Source organism: Paramisgurnus dabryanus, chromosome 6 (assembly GCF_030506205.2).
Source record: "Paramisgurnus dabryanus chromosome 6, PD_genome_1.1, whole genome shotgun sequence".
NCBI lineage: Eukaryota > Metazoa > Chordata > Actinopteri > Cypriniformes > Cobitidae > Paramisgurnus > Paramisgurnus dabryanus.
Genome location: NC_133342.1, coordinates 47,185,353 through 47,207,944, shown reverse-complemented (window position 1 = coordinate 47,207,944; position 22,592 = coordinate 47,185,353). Strand labels below are relative to the sequence as shown.

Genomic DNA, 22,592 nt, shown 5'->3' with positions numbered 1-22,592 from the left:
TCGATGATTGACATCTGATTCGCTGTATACTGTACTGTATATGATGTAAGTGATTCTCACAAAACACACGTGACATGACAACGTAAGAAAACATGAGTTTTGTCTAAAATCATTTTTATGTAAGTGTAAACTGTCAATGTCCTCAGACCATCTTAGGAGATTTCTAACTTTATACATAATATGCAAAACTGTTGTCAGCTTACTTGTCTGATATTTCAGCTATAAGCTACATCATCGAGACTAGAGTTAATTTGAAATGCTTGTCTATTCTGTGTTTGTATTCTTTTTTCTAGGGATGCACGATAAGAGAAAATTTGACCGATACCGATAACCGATAATTAAGTCATCTTAATAGCCGATACCGATACAGATACCGATAACCAGTAAGTGCAATTTTTTACATTATAATTTTCGAAATAACTTTCAGATTGTGCTCCTACGAGAATAAAAAAATCCAAGATGAAAGCACTGATGAAACTGATATTTTAGTGTTCTGGCACAACTATAACAGCAAACATTACTCCTTGACTCTTCCACTTTTTATTTTTTGTGTAATACACCACAATACTTAGTAACAGAAAGGGTTTAACAGTACTATGGTTTATCTGCAATTAAATTACTTTAAGTTGAAGTTTTTGTATAACAAACAAGAAATTAATCTATCCCACCTTTAGTGCATGAGGATGAGGTAGGTATATATGTCTTTAAACAAAAAATAAAATTCATTAACATTTGTCAACCTTAAATACATCTTAAAAACAAAGTGCATTGATAAAACTGATATTTTTGCAGCTCTGGCCTTAACAGCAAACATCAGGCCTGACTTATCAAATGTTTTTGTGTGTAAGGCACCACAATACTGTGTGACAGAAAGGGTTTAACAGAAACTGTCATGGAACTCTGGTCTGCAATTAACAGCTTATTAGTCATTAACATAAGTATTTCACACATAACAAACAAGAAATGCATCTATTCTACCTTTAGTGCATGTGGGTGAGGTAGGTATCCTTTTTAAACTAAAAAAATAAATAAAATTCATTAACATTTGTCAACCTTAAATACATCTTAAAAACAAAAGTGCATTGATAAAACTGATATTTTTGCAGCTCTGGCCTTAACAGCAAACATCAGGCCTGACTTATCAAATGTTTTTGTGTGTAATAAACCACAATATTGTATGACAGAAAGGGTTTAACAGAACCTGTCATGGAACTCTGGTTTATCTGCAATTAACAACTCATTAGTCATTAACATAAGTATTTCATGCATAACAAACAAGAAATGCATCTATTCTACCGCATGAGGGTGACATTTTTTTAAAATATAAAAAATAAAAATAATTAAATAAATAAAATGCATTGACATTTGTCAACCTTGTAAAATACAGAAAAGTGCATGCTTAACAAAAATGAAGTGCATTGGGCATAGAAATTATATAGTTTAACATAAAAAATATAAACAATAATAATTTGATTTCCAATTTGCACTACCCAACCTGTCTCAACCTTCTATAAAGTGCACATTTTTCACTTCTCTGTTTAATGTCCATCATCTTTTCTATTTGTTACATTAGGCATTAGTGGCAGATTTTTTTTGATAAACAAAAGCATCTCTGCCTTCTCACATCCAATTCGGTTTCTTTTTTCATCCATAACATTTGCAGCAGCAGAAAATAAGCGTTCACTGTCAATGCTGGTGCAAGGGGCTGACAGGTATTTCCTTGCAAGTGAAGCAAGGTCTGGGAACTGGGATTTGTTGCGTTTCCAGTATTCCAAGGGGCTCTCTGATCTAGGAATTGGGGGCTCCGAGAGGTACACGTTTATCTAAAGTAGACAATGAACAAAGAAAAAATTAGGCTGTTACATTTTGGTCTATTTTTAGAGACAAATAAACCTAACTTAGATAAACAATTTAATTACCTGCCCCTCTGTTCGGCTTTGGGTCATCTCTTTCGTGACATCATAGTTTTCTTGAAGGATTTCTTCATACATTGCTAGCAAGGAAACATTGCCACCATCTGTCTTGGTCTTTTTAACTTTTGGTTCATCCGCATTCTCTGATGCACAGCTCATCATGGTCTGCAATTTTTCTGTTACTTCTCTTTTCATTGGTTGGTCAAAATAGCAGTCCTTATACCTGGGGTCCAAGATTGTAGCAAGATAAAACAGGGGCTCTCCATAGATATGACTGAATCGCTGTTCTATGGCTTGCAGTAGAGTGGTCTTTGAAGTTTTAACTCCATGATCTGTTGCAACGGTCTTGTTTAACAGACGTTTTAATGCTACAATGGAGGGGATCACATCAGCTACTGTGGCTGTAGATGAGCTGATGTCTCTTGTCAGCTGTTCACATGGGTCAAGAATGGTCATCATGTTTTCAATTAATGTCCATTGTTGTATGCTCAAAAAAGCAGGTAATTGAAAATCTACCGCATATGCTGCAAGGGCTCGCCTCTGATCCAACAAACTTCTCAGCATATAGAACGTGCTGTTCCATCTGGTGGGCACGTCTTGTTGAAGCCTCGTCTCTTTCATGCCCAGTTGTTTTTGCAAGTCTTGCAGACGGGAGGTGGCAACTTGTGAATGTTTGAAGTGGCCTACCATCTTTCTGCAGATCGAAATACAGTCTGTTATGCTTCTCTGGCTCAGCACAGCCTCGTTTACCGCGAGCTGTAAGGTGTGTGCCATACAGCCCAAGCTTGCAAGCTCACAGTCCTGCATGGCCTTGATGATATTGCGTGCATTATCCCGAAGGACAACATGCACTCTGTCTTTTGTTATACTCCACCGTTCTAACATTGCTTCAAAAGCTTCGCATATCATTGCCCCGGTATGCGATCCGGAGCACTCCTGTGCGTGCAGCAGAACTTTCTGCATGTTAAAATGTTCATCCAACCACTGAGCCGTTAAACTAAGCATACTCACCGGACTAACATCAGATGTCCAGATGTCCGTGGTGAAACTTATGTGTAGTCCATTTTTGTCGATCAAATTATGAATGTGTGTGGCGACTGACTCATACAAAGCAGGGAGGGAAACATCAGAGAAGAAGCGGCGGCTTGGAAGGGTGTAACGTGGCTCCAAATGCTGTACTAATCCGCGAAAACCCAGATCCTCTACTACGGAGAACGGTTGGTCGTCGAGGACTATAAATTCGATCACTTTGTCGTTTATAGCTTTTGCCTTTTCGCTGTCTCTGGAAAACTTTTTAGCATTTTCAAATGCTCGCTGAATGGGTACAGTGACGCTCGGTGTTTTAGCCTTCGCGCTATTAACTTTAGCTGCAGCTGCCGCGGCTTCGTATTCTTTCAGTACATCTTCGCCGCGATGACGACCTCTCAAGTGCGATATAAGATTGGATGTGTTGAAACTTGACGAATTTTTTCCTCCTCTCGGAACCCTTGCTGAACATTTTTTGCAAATAGCAAAAGCATTGTCCTCCACTGCCACCGAGAAAAACTTCCAGACCGGCGAAGACATGTTTGTTTACAGATGATGACGTGGTAAGCGCGACAGTTGAGCGCATAATGAGCGCGACAGTTTGAGGTGTAGTCAGTTCCGGAAAGAGGATAAAGCAGACAGATTTATTGATTTACCAGCAATCGTACTGTATCGGATGTAGTTATCGGATTTTAGTTGTTTATCGGATCGATAAAAATGACGTCATTCCCGCCCATATCGGCCCATAATTTATCTGTCCGATAAATATCGTGCATCCCTACTTTTTTCTGTACTGTTTGTGTATGTTGGAGTTTTACACATACTGTAGAAGTGCCCTTCATAAGTATTCTTCTGTTTGTTGTGTAGTCAAGAAATGTCTAAACATTAAAAGATGAACATGAGACAAAAGTACAGAATCTGTCACATTATTTTTTTTTAATGGTCACTTAGCTGTGTCCTGATTGTTTACACATGAAAAGCATAAAATGTGTAGGATCAGTTTGATTCACGTATGTGCATTTGTGTACAACATACATAAGTCAGCATTTAATGCTGTTGTTCTTTGTTGTTAAAGCATGTATGTGTTGAAACATAAACAAAGGTTAATAAAATGTGACATTCTAAACTTCTGACATACTGATATTTATCTTACCAATTTCTGGTCTCCACTAGGGATGGGCATAATTAATCGACGATCGATAATTGATTGTTAAGAATTTCGTTGATGACGTTAATTTGTTATCAATTAATTGAATGCATTTTTTTTTATCTAACTCCTGTTTCACAAATACTCCGTATGCAGTGCGTTTGCGTATGTGTGGGGCGAATCCGTCAAGCACCCGTTGCAGCGCGCTGCTGACCTCTTATTCTGCATATAAAACGTTCATGTGATTGACACTTTCTGTGAACACTTTTCCGCATAAACAATAGAACAAAGCATCATTTATTTTTCACAAAACAATATATTTTAGATATTATTTGACAGACTAGTAAATGTGGATTAAGGATGTTTAAAATCTCTAGCCTGGTGGTCAGGATCTGAATGGATCAAATCAGCAGTTTTGCAATGCTTTATTTATCTCCACATATATCATAAATAAAAATAAGCAGAGTAACTTTGCAAGTCTACCCTTCCACATTATATATTTCCTACTATGTATGTATATGATTTCCAAATAATAAACGAGAGTATTCAACGACAAAAAACGTCTCATATGGAAATAAATCCTCACAATATTATTATTTCTCAAAACTTTATGACAAAAATAAGCAACTGTATTCATACAGTTATTCAAAGACGCACACATTATTCCGCATATATTTGAATATTATACAAAAGTATTCATATAACGGCACGTCTCATATGGCAAATAAATATCCTCACATTAACATAACAGCACAATGAAATGAATAAACAGACAATGAAACAGGATTGAAATATAAATTGTATTATTATTACCGGAAAAAAAGCAATATTGCTAAAATAATCTCTGAGGTAAATGCGTCAAAAACGCTGTTACCCGCACAATAAGTCTAAATGAGCAATAAAAGTGAATAAAGCATTATTAGACCATGTCTCAAAACTTTATATGACAAAATATATTTAAAAGAAATGTATACTTACAGTTATTCAAAGATGCACACATTATTCCATATTACTCCCGTTTATGAGCACGTTTGTCTCTGGCCTCGATCTGTTATGTAATAGATTGACAGGTGCGCATCTCCGTCTTTCAAACATATATAATTTTGTAATTACTACCTTAGGAAAATTAGCCATGATTTTATCATTGTGAAAATGTTTTTTTTTTTGCAGATTAAAAAGATTTGTATTTCCGCAATTTTACTACAAATACCATGGTTATGGTATATTGTGGAGTTGGAGACCATAGTAAATTTGTGTCTACTGTTGTTTTACAACAAATAAAAACTAAAAGACTATGTTAGTATAATTAAACAATGGTGAATGGGGCTCACAAAACGCACGCTGTTTCACACATACTCTGTATGCGGAATAAGCCAAGTTAGCGCTGAGGTACCTGTGCATCCCGGTCAGTCTCCTCTGAGAGGCTGTTTTCGGCGGCGGCTGGACTGACAGTCACCATGGGTTGCGGTCGCGTCTGACCCCCAAAAATGCTTTTATTTCTCAAAAAAAATCAGTAGACTGGTGCAGAAGTTTTAGGCGAGTTACTTAAGTTAGTTATTTTTCACGAGGCTTTAAGTAGCCTAATTTGTTATAGCCTAATGTTAGGAAGGCTAATATCTTACACTTTCTTCTGGCTTGAATAATTTTGGGTTACATTTTGACAAAACCTTTCAGATCTAAGTATTATGTTTTTTGTTTAATTTAATGTTAAACATGAATCTGTTTTTTTATTTATTTTGGAAATAATGAGGTCTCTGTTTAAGAACCACAACGAACGCTGGCTCGCAGCTGCAGGTTCCGCTGCTTTAGAGCACCGCACATGCACGCACATATGTTTGAAACATAGTTTAACTGTCTGCCACAAGTTGATCTTGTAATAAAGGTCTCATCGAGGAAAAACACGCTGTATATTTGTATTCATTGCATTTTTTAAGTATAAAAGTTAAATAACAAATTGTATTATAAAAATATTAATGATTAATCGATAGTCGATCGTTAATTCTCCCGACAATCGACAAAGAAAACTTAATCGAATGCCCATCCCTAGTCTCCACAGCAAACAGAAAAATCTTGTCTTTACAGTTCTGATACTTATGGAGGGCACTGTATTGTGTGTGTGTGTTTGTGCGTGCGTGCGTGCGTGTATTTGCGCGTGTATATCTAGATTTATTTTTTCATCAGTAACTAGTAACTCGCTACTTGAGTATCATTTTCATTGCATACTTTTTACTTCTACTTGAGTAATTATTTATTTAGTTACTTGTACTTTTACTTGAGTAAAGTTTTTGGCTACTCTTTCCACCTCTGTTAAAATCTTCATGAATCTAGGCTGAGTTTGCCACGTTTAAGCCTAAATAATCAGACAGATAGCAGCTAGCTATCATAGCTTCCAGACAAACAGCCTAGGCTACAATTTTTTTGGTAGGCATTAGGCAAACATGTTTGCTGATTTTAATAAAGACCCTGTTATTCTCAATCCTTCATATAGGCCGTGTTTAAAAAAATATTTAGGGGGGGGGGTGCCCTTTATTTAGGTCAGAGCAACTGCCCCTAAAAATTCCTGTGCACGTCCCTGGACGCAGCCATTTTAAAATAGGCCTATTAGTAATAAATCACCATCAGCTGCTTTCAGGTTGGTAAATAAATAATATAATTAATTTAAATATAATTTTTATCATATAAAGTTTTGAGAGATAGTGTGTTTTTCCACTGTTAATTCGCTTATTTAGTCTTATTGTTAGTGCGGTTAACACTGTGTTTGGTGCATTTACCTCAACGTTTATTTGAGTAATATTGCTGTTTTCGATAATAATAATAATAATACAATTGGCATGTCAATCCTGCTTTCTAGTCTGCTTATTCTTCATTATGCTGTTAAGTTAACTTATGTATCTAAAGTATATTGTTATGTGAAAGAAACACATGATGTTATATTGTTAATGGAGGTCGAGTTCCCACAGAAAGCGTTAATCACTTTATACGCAGAAGCAGCCGGTCAGCAACGCACTGCAAACGGATGCACAACGACAACGGGTGCTTGACGGATCGACCTGTTCGGTAAACGCATGCGCAGTATTAAGGGATTTAAAATGTCCTTCATTAAAATTTTATTACCTACATTTTTTTTTTTTTTGTCTTAACGTGATTAGTGATTTTGTGACTGAAAACCCAAAACAGGTGCTCGCATGACGGTTACAAATGTTAAAAATACAACAATAATTGAGGAGACATACCTGATGCCTTAGTGTGATCTTTCTCTTTTGTGGGTTTAGTTTTTATTTTCATCATGATGTCCCTGCAGTCGATGAGTTTGACTGAACACATCTTCAGTTTGGTCTGCAGGATCTGCTGCTGTTCTCCAGCGGTACAGACAGAATCCAGAGACTCTGTGGAGGTTTCATCCTCATGTAAGCTCTGTTTACTCATCATCAACGCTAAAATCCTCAGAGGCAAGACTCTGTTTACACTCAAGAGAAGCTGAGAGGATACACAAACACATCTTCTTCTTCTTCTTGTATGATTTGCGGCAGTTTAGACACTGCTATGGTGTATTACTGCCCTCCACAGTTCATCTGAAGAACTTTTCCTAGGGATGGCTGACGCGAAACAGTCGTTCCGAAGCTTTGCGAGATCCCGAAGCGCAGATGTGTCGAAACACTGATCCGAAGCGTGATTCAAAACACCCATGTCACGTGACTATGACCAAACGAAGCCTCGAAGTGTTTCACTAAATGTTTCATCAGGTGTGGTCTGCCGAATCAGCGTTTGATTGGCACGGTCGGGAACAGACAACACAATCGCACATCTGTATAAAAGTGAAATAAACGCATATTGACCTTGTGGGTTTTTGTGAGAGGAGTTTTTCAAAGGCTGGAGAAATTATCTGTAAAAAAGAAGTAGGCTAAGTCCTTCCACACACAGCAGATGTGACATGGTGGCTTGATATATTTTATTAATTTCTTATTGTTTATGTGGTATTTATCTCTATTAAATTTATTTATTAAATAGACCAGCTTATAGTTATTGACAATGATGAACCTAAAAGCTCATGTTGTTGTCAAACAGATGTTAAAACAACAACAAAAAATATGTAACTTAATTGTGATGACGGTAATAACAATGGGTTTCCCGGGGTTCGATCCAAAGGGCTTTTGCATGAGAGTCTAGGACACTATCCACTATCCCACTTAATCACTTATATCAACTACACAACATGTGGGATACAATTTGTCAGCGCTCGTCTAAAACCTTGTCAAGGCTGCTCTATGGCAATACGTGCAAATGACCACTAGGTGTCACTGTGGAGGCGGTTTCGATCCATGTTTCGAAGCCTCGACACAATTGATTCAACTGTTTCAGTGTTTCACGAAGCCTCGCTCTGCCCATCACTAACTTTTCCTCACAGTTTATATCCTTGAGTAAAGACCGGTGTGGAGTAAAAAATTTATTAAAGCCTTTGCTGTTACATAATCCATATTTCCAAGAATCGTTTTTAAAGATAAAGATGATATTCCTGAATCCATCAGCTCAGAAAACATGCGAGTTCTTGCATCATGAAGATTTTCACATTCCATTACTACATGTTTCACAGTTTCTAATTCTCCACACTCACATCTACCATCAGGATGTTTGCCTACTCTTGCCAGCCCAAAATTCAGTGCACAATGTCCCAGTCTTAATCTAGTGATTACCACACGATCCCTCCTCTCTAATCTTGTGTTTGGTGTGTGCATTAATGTGGGTTGTATTGAGAAAAAGTGTCTGCCTTTATTTCCCTTTTCCCATTCTTTCTGCCATAATTCCTTTATTTTTTCCCGTATAATAGTTTTACACTCTATTCTTCCATACATCACTTTCAGGTCAACTTCGCTCTTATATGTGGCCTTTTTTGCCATCTCATCAGCTTCTTCATTTCCATAAATCCCCACATTACACAAACACATCACAAGTGCGCTCTTTCTTTCTTTCTGTCTGTCTTTCTTTCTTTCTGTCTGTCTGTCTTTCTTTCTTTCTTTCTTTCTTTCTTTCTTTCTTTCTTTAGTGACTTTATCGGCGGACTAAAGAGCTGCAGCGCCTCCTGCTGTACTGGAGAGAGAAGACGCTCACTGATTTACAATGGATTTAGCAAAACAACTATGCGTCTAAATTATGGCCAGAAATCCTCACACACATATTGTATAAAGTAATGACTAAATAAAAAGAAGGGTGGGAAAATAATTGCTTTAGAATAAAGACAAAACATTACGCTTAAAGTCATAAAGATAGGACATCGTAGGACAAAGATGATGATCATATTAAAAATACAAACACAAAAAAAGTTTTTACAACTTTTCACAACATTGTATTTTCATTGTAATTAGGTAATGTTGCCAAAAAACCTTTTAAAATGTTGAAAAACCACACGATAAATATAAACAAAAAGGACATTTTAAAAACATTGTACAATATATTTGGCACATTTAGGTTGTAAAAAACGTTAATCATGTCTGTTCATACGAAAACAAAACCAGACAAAAATCCAACATTGGTAAAATTTTTTGTTCAGGTGTCAAACTAACCACCTTGGAAAGGCTTTTAAAAAACATCACGACCAATACCTCATGTATAAAACTTTGCATAGATTTCATACTTAAAGTGTGCGTATGCACATAAGGTAACATTTGTGTACGCAAGGGTCATTGAAACCGTGAACTCAAGAAAACAGCTGTACTTTTAACCTTGTCAGTAAGTGAAACAATCTGATTAATTTGCAATTTCGTAAAATAGGCTGCATTTACACTGCCTTAACATGCAACCTGTATCTGGATGTTGTCTACATACACATTGAAAAAAGTGTAAAAGCACGTCTGATCGGAATGTTATCCAATCAGGGTGTCCTGGTCCAGAGTTAAGGATGTATTGTGATCGAATTTCAGTGTATTGTTTATGCAATCCAGCCATCGTGTCTGCATTCGCCGGTCAACATCATGCAAAACGCCGGACCCTCTCTCGCGAACTGTTAGAAAAAAGAAGGAGAACCCCGTATGGACACTACTGAGACTCCTACCCTTATCTTTGATTTGTAAATTGTCCCTCAACTGACAATGCTTTTGAAAAGAAAATCCACCATTTCAGGATGGCATTACACAGGGCCATTCTCTGAAGACTTAGGCCTATTTAAATATTAAATAGACCGATCCGATCGGTTACCTTAATATAAAAGTAAATTGACGTTGCCAAGTGTAAACATGCTGTGTGACTGACTGATGATCCGATCTGCTCTCTTGAGAACAGTGTTTATCAAACACGTTATTTGTGGCAAATAATGTTAAAACAACGATTGTCAAGTAAATTGTTTACTTTAGACTGTTAAAAATGTATTACTCATAGATAATTAAACATTAGTTAATAATTAAAATATATTATTTTCTATAGGATTTCATTAACAAATCTTTCCTCAGATCAAGCTTTTCAAATATAATTGTTAAATACATTCCAGAAATTGTGTTTCCTCACGTATATCCAGATATCATGAATCAGCCCATTAATTGCAACAATGGTGACATAATTTATGTTGCAATGCATGATGGGAGTCATGAGTTTTATACTACGGTGGATCCCAGCATGCATTGCGACATTATGTTTGTCACCATGGTTGTGATTCATGGACTGATTCATGTTATCTGGATGATAGCAATAACTCCCTGCATGTATAAAAAAAGATTTGGACAGTCAGATCATACAACCCTGCTAAAATCAACAAATAACTGTTTATAATAACTGATGAAATTGGTTAAGTTTTCTTTAACTTGTTTGTTGTAATCCGTATCAAGTGATAGTCCTTGTTTATAATAATTAATGTGTTTTGTCAAACACTGTTACAAAGAAAACAAGTGAAAACACAAGCTTAGAGTCAAACTAACCAACTAAAGGGAACACTGATCATCATAATGGTGACCAAACATTTTAATAAAACATCAGAATCTAAACCCCTAATAATTCTCAAAAAGTAGAGAAACAAATAACAGAAATAAAGTGAGGTTTTTAATAAGATGTTTTCATTTGTTACCCATATAAACACCAAGCCAGTGTTTAAATACTGGGGATTTCGCTGTGCATCCGACCATATACTTAGGTACAAAGTCATCATATACAATAAATCTATAGGGTAGCATTTAAAAAAAAACATTTAAAAAAAATATTTGTTTAGAGCAAAACATTTAATTACTTGCCAGGCTACAGGTGAAGCAGCTCCTTACGCCTTCTAACATCTCATAATCGGTCCTCATTTATGTCCAAGAGACTCAATAATAATCTTTTACATTTTTATCCTTTAATTGTTCATACTGTGTGCTGCTGCGCATCCATGTGTGTGATAAGCAAACGCGCGTTGCAGACCTGCTAACCTTGGAAAAAATTTTAGTAGCAACTTACTGCAGCGGCGCAAGGTCAGGCACATTTGCTCATCAGTAGTGATTGAGTTCACATGCTCGCTTATCACTTAACTTATTACTAAGCACATAGTTCCCAACATACAAGTAGGCTATGAAGAACTCTTTTAATGAAAAGGCAATCCCAAAAAATATGCCTCTTAAACAAAACTTAATTATAATTGAAAATTGTATTGGCCTATGGCATATGTCTTAAATACATGGGACATTATAAATAACAAAGAATCAACAAATAGCATGCTATATCCTTGCTTTATTTTCCAGCAGGCACGTTGATATGAAGCTTAACTGGGGCACAGGCCTCCCACTACTTTAACATACCTAACATGAACAGTATTAATATGTTTTAAGGCATAAATGGCATGTTAGCAGATTTGCATTCTACAGTACTGATGATAATGAGTCTTTTACAAAAATGTACAATAACATTACTTAGCTGGTACTACAATAAAAAGCATATGGCATGATCGTTTGTGTATATTATCTGCATATAGTGTTTAAACCTGCTAAAAACAGCATAGACCAGCATAATTCCCATGCTGGTTACGCTGGTGGTCATCAGCACACCAGCACCAGCAAGACCAGCATATGTGGTGTTTTGGTGCTGTGTGCTGGTGACCACCAGCTAAACCAGCACCAAACCAGCATGGGAATTATGCTGGTCTATGCAGTTTTTTTCAGCAGGTTGAAACACTATGCAGATTATATACACAAACGATCATGCACAAATGCTTTTTATCGTAGCAGCCAAGTAATGTTTTTGTAAATTTTTGTAATTTAAAAAATAGTAATTTCATATCTGACAATACATAAGCGTACACAAACATGTGTTGATTTCCTCAGCAATAATGCATAACTCTATACTTGATTTTGACTGGCTGAGCATATAAAGTTAGTTCGTTTTACCTCCCTCATCATCTATTCTTTCTGCTTCTATTTCCCTGCTCTGCACAAAAGTAACAATCGAGTAAGAATAAGATTGATATTATTTAGAAACTTACTTTTGTTTTGTCATGTTTTCTCGCGTGCCGTCACATGCTCTTCTGACCCCTCGTCCAGACAGCCAGCGATGGTATCGCTGTGTGTCGCCCGTCTCTTTCAATGAGGTGTTTCTAAATCTGCTTGCCATAAACAAATGCAGAAGTGTAACGAGCCAACACCGGGCCCCTAAGCAGGATTATCAAGGCGGGCCCTTTACTACAGCACGTGATGACGCAATGTCCACAAGCAAGCTACAATGAATAGGACAGGACAGGATCATAGAGACATTAGATGACTGACAAAATCAGAAATAGCCTACGCGCGCCACAACAAAAACATAACACTGGTGACAGCGCACCATAACATATAAAAAAAACTGCTGGTGACAGCACACTATAACATATTGTTACTCACTGCTATGACTACACACACATACACCTAGGTCTAAATACATTAAAAAGACTTACATTATAGGCTATAGCGTTACATTATAACCACATTATAATTTGTAGAGGCATTTTCCGGGCTTCAGTTCTGGATGGCATGATGCACACAGCAGCTCTAAACTTCAGACAAAACAGAGCTCAATCATTACATACGCAGGATCGATCATACTGTTTAAAATCATGTGTTTACTTATTGCTGCACTTTGTGCTTTGCTTTAGGTGTCTGGTGTTGTGTTTGGATATTTAAAGCGTTAGTGTTTCTTGTTTGAGCTAAGAAACCAAAAGATACTAACCAGACGATTTTCAAACATGCACTGAAACCCTGTTTGTGATTGGTTGGGCTCTATCGCTAGCGGTGATTTCATTGGGCGATGGCTTGTTCGACTTCATGCGCTGCAAGAATTGACAGCCGGGTGACGTCAAACTACCGCGAGAGTGATTCGCGAAACCATACGGAGGAGTTTGCTTTTAAATCGCTCTCGCGGAACTTTGATGTCATCCGGCTGCCGGTTCTTGTGGCGCCGCATGAAGTCGAACAAGCCTATTGAAAACCCATGAGAAAAACTGGGAACAGCGGATAGTAACGAATATGTGTTTGGGCCCGCCGACTGTCAATCAAATTCTTCCAGTCGGGCGGGCCCCTGATTGGTCCGGGGCTGTAAGCACTGCTTAGCCTGCTTACCGATAGTTACGCCCCTGAACAAATGAGTACCATCCACGCCAGTAACTGACGAGAGAAGGATGACGTGAACTCCACTGCTTTGTTCTCATTGGTAGTCGCTCCCAAAATTCGCTCGACATTAGCATAAAGTTAAATTTTTCTTAACTTTCTCGAGTCGCTGGACACGCCCATACGGTTGCCAGCGGTCACTTTCGCTCGTGTCGCCGGAAGTCGCCCGGTTTCCATTGAAATGAATGAGATCGCGTCGCTCTGCTACTGCTGGTCGCTGGCTGTCTAAATGGGGTGTGAGTGAGCGGCGAATGTTCAGACAGCCAGCGACCAGCAGTAGCAGAGCGACACGATCTCATTCATTTCAATGGAAACCTGGTGACTTCTGGCGGCACGAGCGAAACCGTTGGCGACCGTATGGGCATGTCCAGCGACACGAGAAAGTTAAGAAAAGTTTAACTTTATGCAAATGTCGAGCGAATTTCAGGAGGGACTACCAATGAGAACGAAGCAGTGGAGTTCACGTCATCCTTCTCTTGGTCAGTTACTGGCGTGGATGGTACTCATTTGTTTATGACAAGGAGATTTAGAAACGCCTCATTGAAAGAGACGGGTGACACACAGCGATAACGTTGCTGGCTGTCTGAACGAGGGGTGACGCCGCATTCGAAGTTGCCCGGTTTCCATTGAAATTAATGAGATCGCGTCGCTCAGCTACTGCTGGTCGCTGTCTGTTTGAATGGGGGGTAAGTACTACAAAAAGTAAACAGATGCTCCGCTTAATTTCTGCGTGCTCGCGCCAGTTTGTCTTTTCCGTTAATGTGGGACTGCAACGCGTTTACAAGCGTGAATTACTTTTCATAAAGCTCAGGTTTTTTGTCGCGATTAGCAATGTAAATTAATATATTGGCAAATAAACTTAAAACTCAAACTTCCGGCACAACATAGGACACTGGGTACAACAGATTTACACTGGAGCACGTGCAACAGTAAAAGGGGTCTAGACGCCCTTGGTTGGCAGGCTTATTAAAATGGATGCAATTCACAATTCCCATACCCTGCCCATTTACCTTTAAAAACAGTGTTTAGAACCATCCTCCCTTGTAAAACAAGTCACAGTATGAAGATGGACCGAGATGAAAAACTATTTTGTTATTTTCGTTATTCGTTTTGACGGCTCCCTGCTCTCCGCTTTCAAGAGTTTAAAACTAGCGCTGTGATCAAGTATATATCGCTGCAGCCCGGAGACTGCAGGTGGGAGGATCTTATGCCGCAAGTGGGAGGAGCTTATGCTGCAAGTAGGAGGGATTTCAGAAATGTGCAAGTAGGAGGAGTTACGCTTTAAATGGGACGGTGGTGAATCCTCTGGAAGTTTGTGCAGCCCACTTGCAGCTAAAGCTCCACCCACTTGCTGCTAACCCACCCATTTGCAGCTGGCTCCGACCTCCATTTATACTCCTTTCGCTGTGATTGGTCGACGTCTTTTTTTCCCAACAGGTTGCTGCCCAATGTTACATCCATAGACGAGTTGCCTAGTGCACAAATGCACAGACAGTTGAACTCAAAGCCATCAAAGGCTTTTCGCGTATTTTGAAGTGACAAATCGTAGCAGCGTAGTTTGGTGTCTAAATGCGTATCTGTTATGCAAAATGCGTAAAGGTTGGCAGGTCTGGCGTTGTTGTCCTGTTTATAGGTGGGTATTACTAACATGCTCATTTAAAAAACCAACAACATTGTGTCATTGACTTTAGACCAGTGGCCTGTACAATGAAAATGGTTAAACAAACACAGGGTTACAGGATTAGTTTCAAGTTGACAAAACTAACCCAGTATGAACAGAGGAGTATTGCACAAAAGCAAGATAAGGGATTAAGCTGGGTTTTTTCTGTTAAGCACATCATAACCTAAAATAAAACTTTTAGTAATTTTTCATACTCCATAACATAGTACTGTTAGATAAATGTGAAAAACCTAAACAGCACTGTTTTATTTCATTTGCATGTTTGTTCTGTTGTATTTATTTGTGATGTTGCTCATAATTATCATGCGTAGCCCAATGGTAGAGCATTGCATTTGGGTACCTGACTGAGCAAACGTCTTTTCACACTGAGAGCATTTGAAAGGTTTTCACCTGTATGAAGTAGCAGAAGTAGCAGTAGCACTTTATTGTCACAGGTACCGGTACAGGTATATACAATATATACAATATGACAATGGGGGGCAGGACAGGAAGACAGGGGATTGAAGAAGAAATACAGAATAACATATATATGCTCCAGTGGAGAGTACAGTGTGGGAACATAAACACATCATCAGTACACCATGAAAAACACATAACTTGCAACAGGGGAGGGGAGTGGATGGTGGAGGTAAACTCTTCCTACAAACATTATAGTGTTAAGGTTTCTCTCCAGTATGAACTTTCTCTTGATGACCTCTGAATAGAGATGACTTAGAGAAGCTCTTGTCACATTGAGTGCAGAAGTAAGGTTTTACTCCAGTGTGAACTCTCTCATGGGATTTTAAGGAACCTAAATGAGTAAACGTCACGTCACACTGCGAGCATTTGAAAGGTTTTTCACCTGTATGAATTCTCTGGTGAATTAGAAAGGCAGACTTATGACCAAAACTCTTCCCACAGACACTACACTGATAAGGTTTCTCTCCCGTATGAGCTCTCTGATGGGCTTTTAAGGAACATAAATGAGAAAAAGTCTTTTCACACTGAGTGCATTTGAAAGGTTTATCACCTGTATGAATTCTCATGTGACTTTGTAAGCTAGGTTGTCCACTAAAACTCTTCCCACAGAGACTACAGTGATAAGGTTTCTCTCCAGTATGAACCCTCTGATGGATTTGTAAGTAACATGAATGAGTAAACGTCTTGTCACACTGAGAGCATTTGAAAGGTTTATCACCTGTATGAAGTCTCTTGTGATTTCGTAAGGAACTGTGTCCACTAAAACTCTTCCCGCAGACATTACAGTGGTATGGTTTCTCTCCTGTGTGAACTCTCTGATGTGCTTTTAAGTGATTGAACTGAGCAAACATCTTGTCACACTGAGAGCATTGGAAAGGTTTTTCACCCGTGTGAATTCTCTTGTGCCTTTGCATGTTTTTCAGTTGACTAAAACTCTTCCTACAAACACTGCAGTGATAAGGTTTCTCTCCAGTATGAACTCTTTTATGAACTTCACATTGAGATGAAGTAGAGAAGCGCTTTCCACAGTGAGCACAAGCGTAAGGTTTCTCTCCAGTATGATGCCTTTGGTGGACTTTTAAGAGACCTAAATTTGCAAACGTCTTGTCACACTGAGAGCATTTGTAAGGTTTTTCTCCAGTGTGAATTTTCTGATGTCTTTTAAGAGTTCCTTTGACTCTGAAGTAATTTCCACATTCAGTGCAGTAGAAAGGCTTTTCACCACTGTGTGTCCTCATGTGACCCTCTAAATTAAATTTATTGCAACAAATCTTCCCACACTGCTCACAGGGAAACTGCTGCTTCTTTTTCTCTCTGTGCTCTTCTGAATGAAGATTCTTCTCATGTCTCTTTAAATATCTCTTTAAGCTAAATGTCTTTCCACAGGTGATGCAGGAAAAAGTTTGTGCCGTCAGTCGCTCTTTTGATGTTGAGGACGTTATTTCTATATCCAAACATGAATCACTCTTCACATCTGAAAGAAACATGAAACAATTAAATTGTCTTTTCACTCTTATTTACACAAAGGATGAAGAATCGAAATTCTGTATCTTTTTCTAGATTCACACATATAGACAGAAGACAGGTCATTGCACATCAAATAAACCAAAGTTTGTAAATAACAATGAATTTTTGTTCATATTTTATTACAATGAAGACAACATAACTAGTGTAAAAAAGCCCTAACCACACCCCCTTGTGTCTCGGCAAATGAGAGTAATTGGAGGCTAGCAGGATTGATTATACATATAATTAATATGCACTACGCACAATGTCATAGCAATAAACGGGAGCAGAAGTGAATTAATGTCTCGTTATTTTATTTAAAATGTGTATCTGTCTAACATTTCTTGATAATAAAAAATACTAAAAAAGAATTTGTAACATTATTACATACTTTTCAACAATATCTGCTATTGTTATTTTTGACAAGTAAATTCATGTTTGGGAGATAACGAGCAGCTGTCAGTCCATTATTATGAGTGGCGATTGTAGTGGTGCAACAGGAAGTATGTATTCCCTACTTCCGTTCAAAGCCGCCATATTGGCTGAGTCCGAAAACTAGGCAGCTGACTTGTTGCAGCGTGTTTGAAATATAAACAGAGAGCGCCTTTGTCATAACTAATCACATATTTGAAAACTACAATAATAATTTCTCGCTAGAAATGCAATTAAAAGGTGTAAAAAGTGAAAATATAACTTTATTTACACTAAATTTGTGCCCCAGACACTTTATTTTTTCGAACTCGACCAGGCTAGACCAATCAAATTCCCCATGCGTGCAAACGCATATAATTGTGGGACAAGATCTCAGGAGTCAGGAGGTGTTTCTCAATGTCAAGAAAAGGATCCTCGGAAGCCAGAATTTCAAGGATGATTCATCATTGCCATCCTGTTCCAATGTCGAGGATCCTCGGAATGCCAATGAAGGACTGAGTCCTTCGTTCGAGAAATATCCCATATACAGAAAAGGATGCACATGTGTAGCCTTCACGCCTTTTCACACTCTGAAATCACCCACAATCCTATGCGCGCAGCGCCAAAAGCACACCTTTTCACTGAATTCATGGCGCGCATTTGCTTGCCTGTTCCATTTACGTGTTCTCTGAATGCTAAAGAGGCAGCAATTTAGAGTTTTCGGATGCAGCCATTTTAAAATAGGCCTATTAGTAATAAATCACCATCAGCTGCTTTCAGGTTGGTAAATAAATAATATAATTCATTTAAATATAATTTTTATCATATAAAGTTTTGAGAGATAATGGCCCTTATTTATCATTCTTGCGTAGAAACGGGCGTATATGTTGGCGTACGATTATGCTTACACTCCTCTCACCGCCTGATTTATGAAGCTGTGCGTACCTCTGAAATTCAGGTGTACGCAATATCTGCCCTTCATAAATGCGGCGGCTGAAAACGATCGTCATTAGAATAACAAGCCCATATAAATTCAAGTCTCCACCTCCCCCACGCCCTCATTTTACGACATTGACACATGGAAGACGGCAGAGACGAGAAACCAGGGAAGTGGAAAGAAACAAAATTGTTTTATTTGGGAGTTTAAAGAGCGGGATTAAAAACACATTAATAATTGCATGACATTTTGTAATATTTGTATTATTATTTTTATTATTAATGACGCTTAATTGATATTTAGAAGAATAATTATTTATTATTATTATTATTTAATGTTGCCTACATCTAAATTATATGTCTGCTTAATGGTTCGGTTAAGTTTTTTTTAAATAATATTTTAAAATGATGTAGTAACTTTTGTAGTGTGTTTTTCTGTATTTACATACAGTTGTTTGTTAGCTAAGATCCAGTTTGATACGGAGCTCCGGATATAATTCAAATTAACAATTTGTTTCCACGACATCCACATGTTTTACTAGACTAATTCATAATTTGAAGTAATAATAATTGTAATAGTAATGACGAAAAATTATAATAATTAATTCCAAGGAACAAACTGTTGAATATTGGGAACGAATTTTATATTTATGGCCATACTTTAAACTAAATAAGAAAAAGAAGTGTTCATAATGTAGCATAAAAGATAATTCGTGGCCATGATTTTGTCCGCATGTCATCATGATCGGATTTATGGCTCCATTCAACACAAGCATTTTACCTTACCTATTCATGAGTAGCTATTTATTTATCATCGAATAGTATGTAACTAGCTTACCTTTTGATGCATTATTACCATGTTTTCGTAGCACATCCTTGTGCTTTCTTGCAATGTGCCGCTTCAGATTCCAGGATGAATATTTGCTGACTTTTACAGTCTCTCCGCACTTCTTTTCAATGTTTTCTTCCTGTCCAATCTTAACTTTGATTTTTACTTTACATTTATGTAGAAGGCTTGAATTCCATAACTTATTGCTAGACGTTTTTACAGATTCTCGAACTAGCAAATTATTAAAGGGCGTTCTGGGTTCAACGAGCGGTGCTGAGCGAGCGGAATTTTTAGAGAGGCGCTTTGATGGAATATTACCGCACCGCTCAAGGCTCCGCTCCGATCCGCTCACATGCTTTGCCCTGAAACGTCAGGTAAAGCGCCCATGCTCTCAACTGAAGGAATACATATGCATACAAATCAAATGCTTCGGTAAAGTCTCACAAATTAAACATTGAAGTACATGTTGCATAAAAATAAACACTGAAGTTTATAATTACTATGTTTTTGTTTTTTTACAGTGGGTCATAATATATCATATATTTTCATTTGTCAGTGCGTTTTGTGGTGTTAGGAATTGTTTGCGCATTTCTGCACTAACTCAGAATGTGCGTACACCACCTCCTGAGCTGGCGTAGGATTTGAGCGTGCCGTACGCCAACGTCCATATTGATAAATCTCAAAGTCACCGTGGTTTTGGGTGTACGCCAGGTGTACGCTGGAAATTTGGTGTACGTACTTTTGATAAATGAGGGCCAATGTGTTTTTCCACTGTTAATTCGCTTTTTTAGTCTTATTGTTAGTGCGGTTAACACTGTGTTTGGTGTATTTACCTCAACGTTTATTTGAGTAATATTGCTGTTTTTTTGATAATAATAATACAATTGGCATGTCAATCCTGCTTTCTAGTCTGCTTATTCTTGTTATTATGCTGTTATGTTGACTTATGTATCTAAAGTATTTGCTATGTGCAGGGCTTGACATTAACACCCGCCAACCCGCCAAATGCAGGTAGATTTCGGCTGTGGCGGGTAAGACAGACAATCCCACTAGCAACTTTGGCAGGTTAAATATAATTTTTTAATTGGAGTTTTCTTAAGTTAAGCGAAATGATAAACAATGCGCAATGCTACACTGGGAAACTTCAACTCCCATGAGCACTCTGCACCACCGCACAGAGAGCGTTTGTTGAGACGCGCGTGCGATCAGTGGAGCGTTGCGGACCAAAGCGGCACCTTCCAGAGAGCGCGCGAGGGCTGATGGATTTGCGAATGCACAAGAGAATGCAGTCTGCGCATACACACTTCGGGAAAGATAAAACAATTGCATGGAAGTGATTGAAGAGATATAAATTGCGTGCACACTCTCAGGGCAAGAGCGGAGAGAAATTCAGCGCATACCTGAATGCACACGAAATCAAAGAAACCCACCAGCTGAGAGGTTCGCACATCATTTTAATGTAGATTAATCACTTTTAACAGAAACCATGATCAAGCTTATAAAATACAATCTGCATAAACAAGTTGACAGTAAAATTCATGTAGGCTACATTTCTTGACAGTGCTGTTGTTAATAAATATTTAAAGTGGTTGTCGAGAGGTTTTGTGTTTATCTTTTAGGTAATCTTCTACACCCCTGCTCCACTTTTAATATATCATATATCATTCAAAGTTAATCTATTTATGCCTTACTAGCATGTTTTTCATGCACCTAAATATATGATATGATCTATATACCTGGTATAGACCATTTCAAATGATGTAAACAAAACTGGTCCAGAAACACTTCCTGTTTCAGTTTGTGACTGTTTTTTAATCATTTCACATATATCATTATCTTTAAGATGTTTGTTTTACCTCAGTTAATTCAGTACTATATGTTTTGTTGGTTTATTTTATCCCAACGTTTATCTAGTGTTAAAAAACTGAAACAGGAAGTGCTTCTGGACCAGTGTTGTTTACATCTTTTGAAATGGTCTATATACCAGCTAATAAATGTAGTCTTAATTTATGACTGCATTTGAAATTCAATCTGCATCTAATTTAAGTAAAAACCAAGTAAATTTGCTCGAATTAAAGTCATTTAAAGATGCCAAAGTCAAGTTTAATCATATAAAATGTATTTTACCAGCACAAAATTGTGGCCAGTGAAAATGCTGAGTGGCTAGTAACTTTGGAAAACAACTAGCCACTTTGGCTGGTGAACAAAAAAGTTAATGTCAAGCCCTGGTTATGTGAAAGAAACACAGGAGGCTATGTTATATTGTATATGGAGGTCGAGTTCCCACAGAAAGCGTTAATCACATAATCATTTTATACGCAGAAGCAGCCGGTCAGCAACGCACTGCAAACGGATTGGCGTAAAAGCACAACGACAACAGGTGCTTGACGGATCGACCTGTTCGGTACACGCATGCGCAGTATTAACGGCTTTAAAATGTCCTCTATTAAAATTTTATTACTTACATTTTTTTAGTCTTTAAGTGCAACGTGATTAGTGATTTTGTGATTGAAAACCCAAAACAGGTGCTCGCATGACAGTTACAAATGTTAAAAATACAACAATAATTGAGGAGACATACCTGATGCCTTAGTGTGATCTTTCTCTTTTGTGGGTTTAGTTTTTATTTTCATCATGATGTCCCTGCAGTCGATGAGTTTGACTGAACACATCTTCAGTTTGGTCTGCAGGATCTGCTGCTGTTCTCCAGCGTTACAGACAGAATCCAGAGACTCTGTGGAGGTTTGATCCTCATGTAAGCTCTGTTTACTCATCATCAACGCTAAAATCCTCAGAGGCAAGACTCTGTTTACACTCAAGAGAGAAAACCGCTGAGGATACACAAACAAATCACACACGCGCGCTCTTTCTTTCTTTCTTTCTTTCTTTAGTGAGTTTATCGGCGGACTAAAGAGCTGCAGCGCCTCCTGCTGTACTGGAGAGAGAAGACGCTCACTGATTTACAATGGATTTAGCAAAACAACTATGCGTCTCAATTATGCCCATAAATCCTCACACACTATTATATAAAGTAATGACTTAATGAAAAAGAGGGGTGGGAAAATAATTGCTGAAGAATAAAGACAAAACATTAAGC

The 22,592-nt window shown here is 37.9% G+C and overlaps 2 protein-coding genes across 2 annotated transcripts in view; both read right to left on the bottom strand.

The window, feature by feature from the left end:
* The window catches only part of LOC135767333 (uncharacterized), a 29,904-nt gene extending 7,538 nt beyond the window's left edge, over positions 1-22,366 (bottom strand). Inside the window, exons 1-4 of the mRNA XM_065276974.2 lie at positions 22,077-22,366; positions 16,013-17,287; positions 15,037-15,145; positions 7,320-7,597 (exon numbers count right to left, since the gene is read on the bottom strand). Coding sequence (XP_065133046.1) covers positions 7,320-7,597; positions 15,037-15,145; positions 16,013-17,287; positions 22,077-22,272 — 1,858 coding nt within the window. The 5' untranslated portion in view covers positions 22,273-22,366. The remainder of the gene's footprint in view (positions 1-7,319; positions 7,598-15,036; positions 15,146-16,012; positions 17,288-22,076) is intronic.
* Positions 1,517-4,103, bottom strand: LOC135767204 (zinc finger BED domain-containing protein 4-like). Its single transcript, XM_065276864.2, has 2 exons — positions 1,920-4,103; positions 1,517-1,823 (listed from the first exon to the last, which is right to left on the bottom strand). Exons 1-2 carry the CDS (start codon positions 3,477-3,479, stop codon positions 1,539-1,541), a joined length of 1,845 nt encoding a protein of 614 aa, XP_065132936.1. The 5' UTR covers positions 3,480-4,103; the 3' UTR covers positions 1,517-1,538.
* Positions 22,367-22,592: the final 226 nt, after the last annotated feature.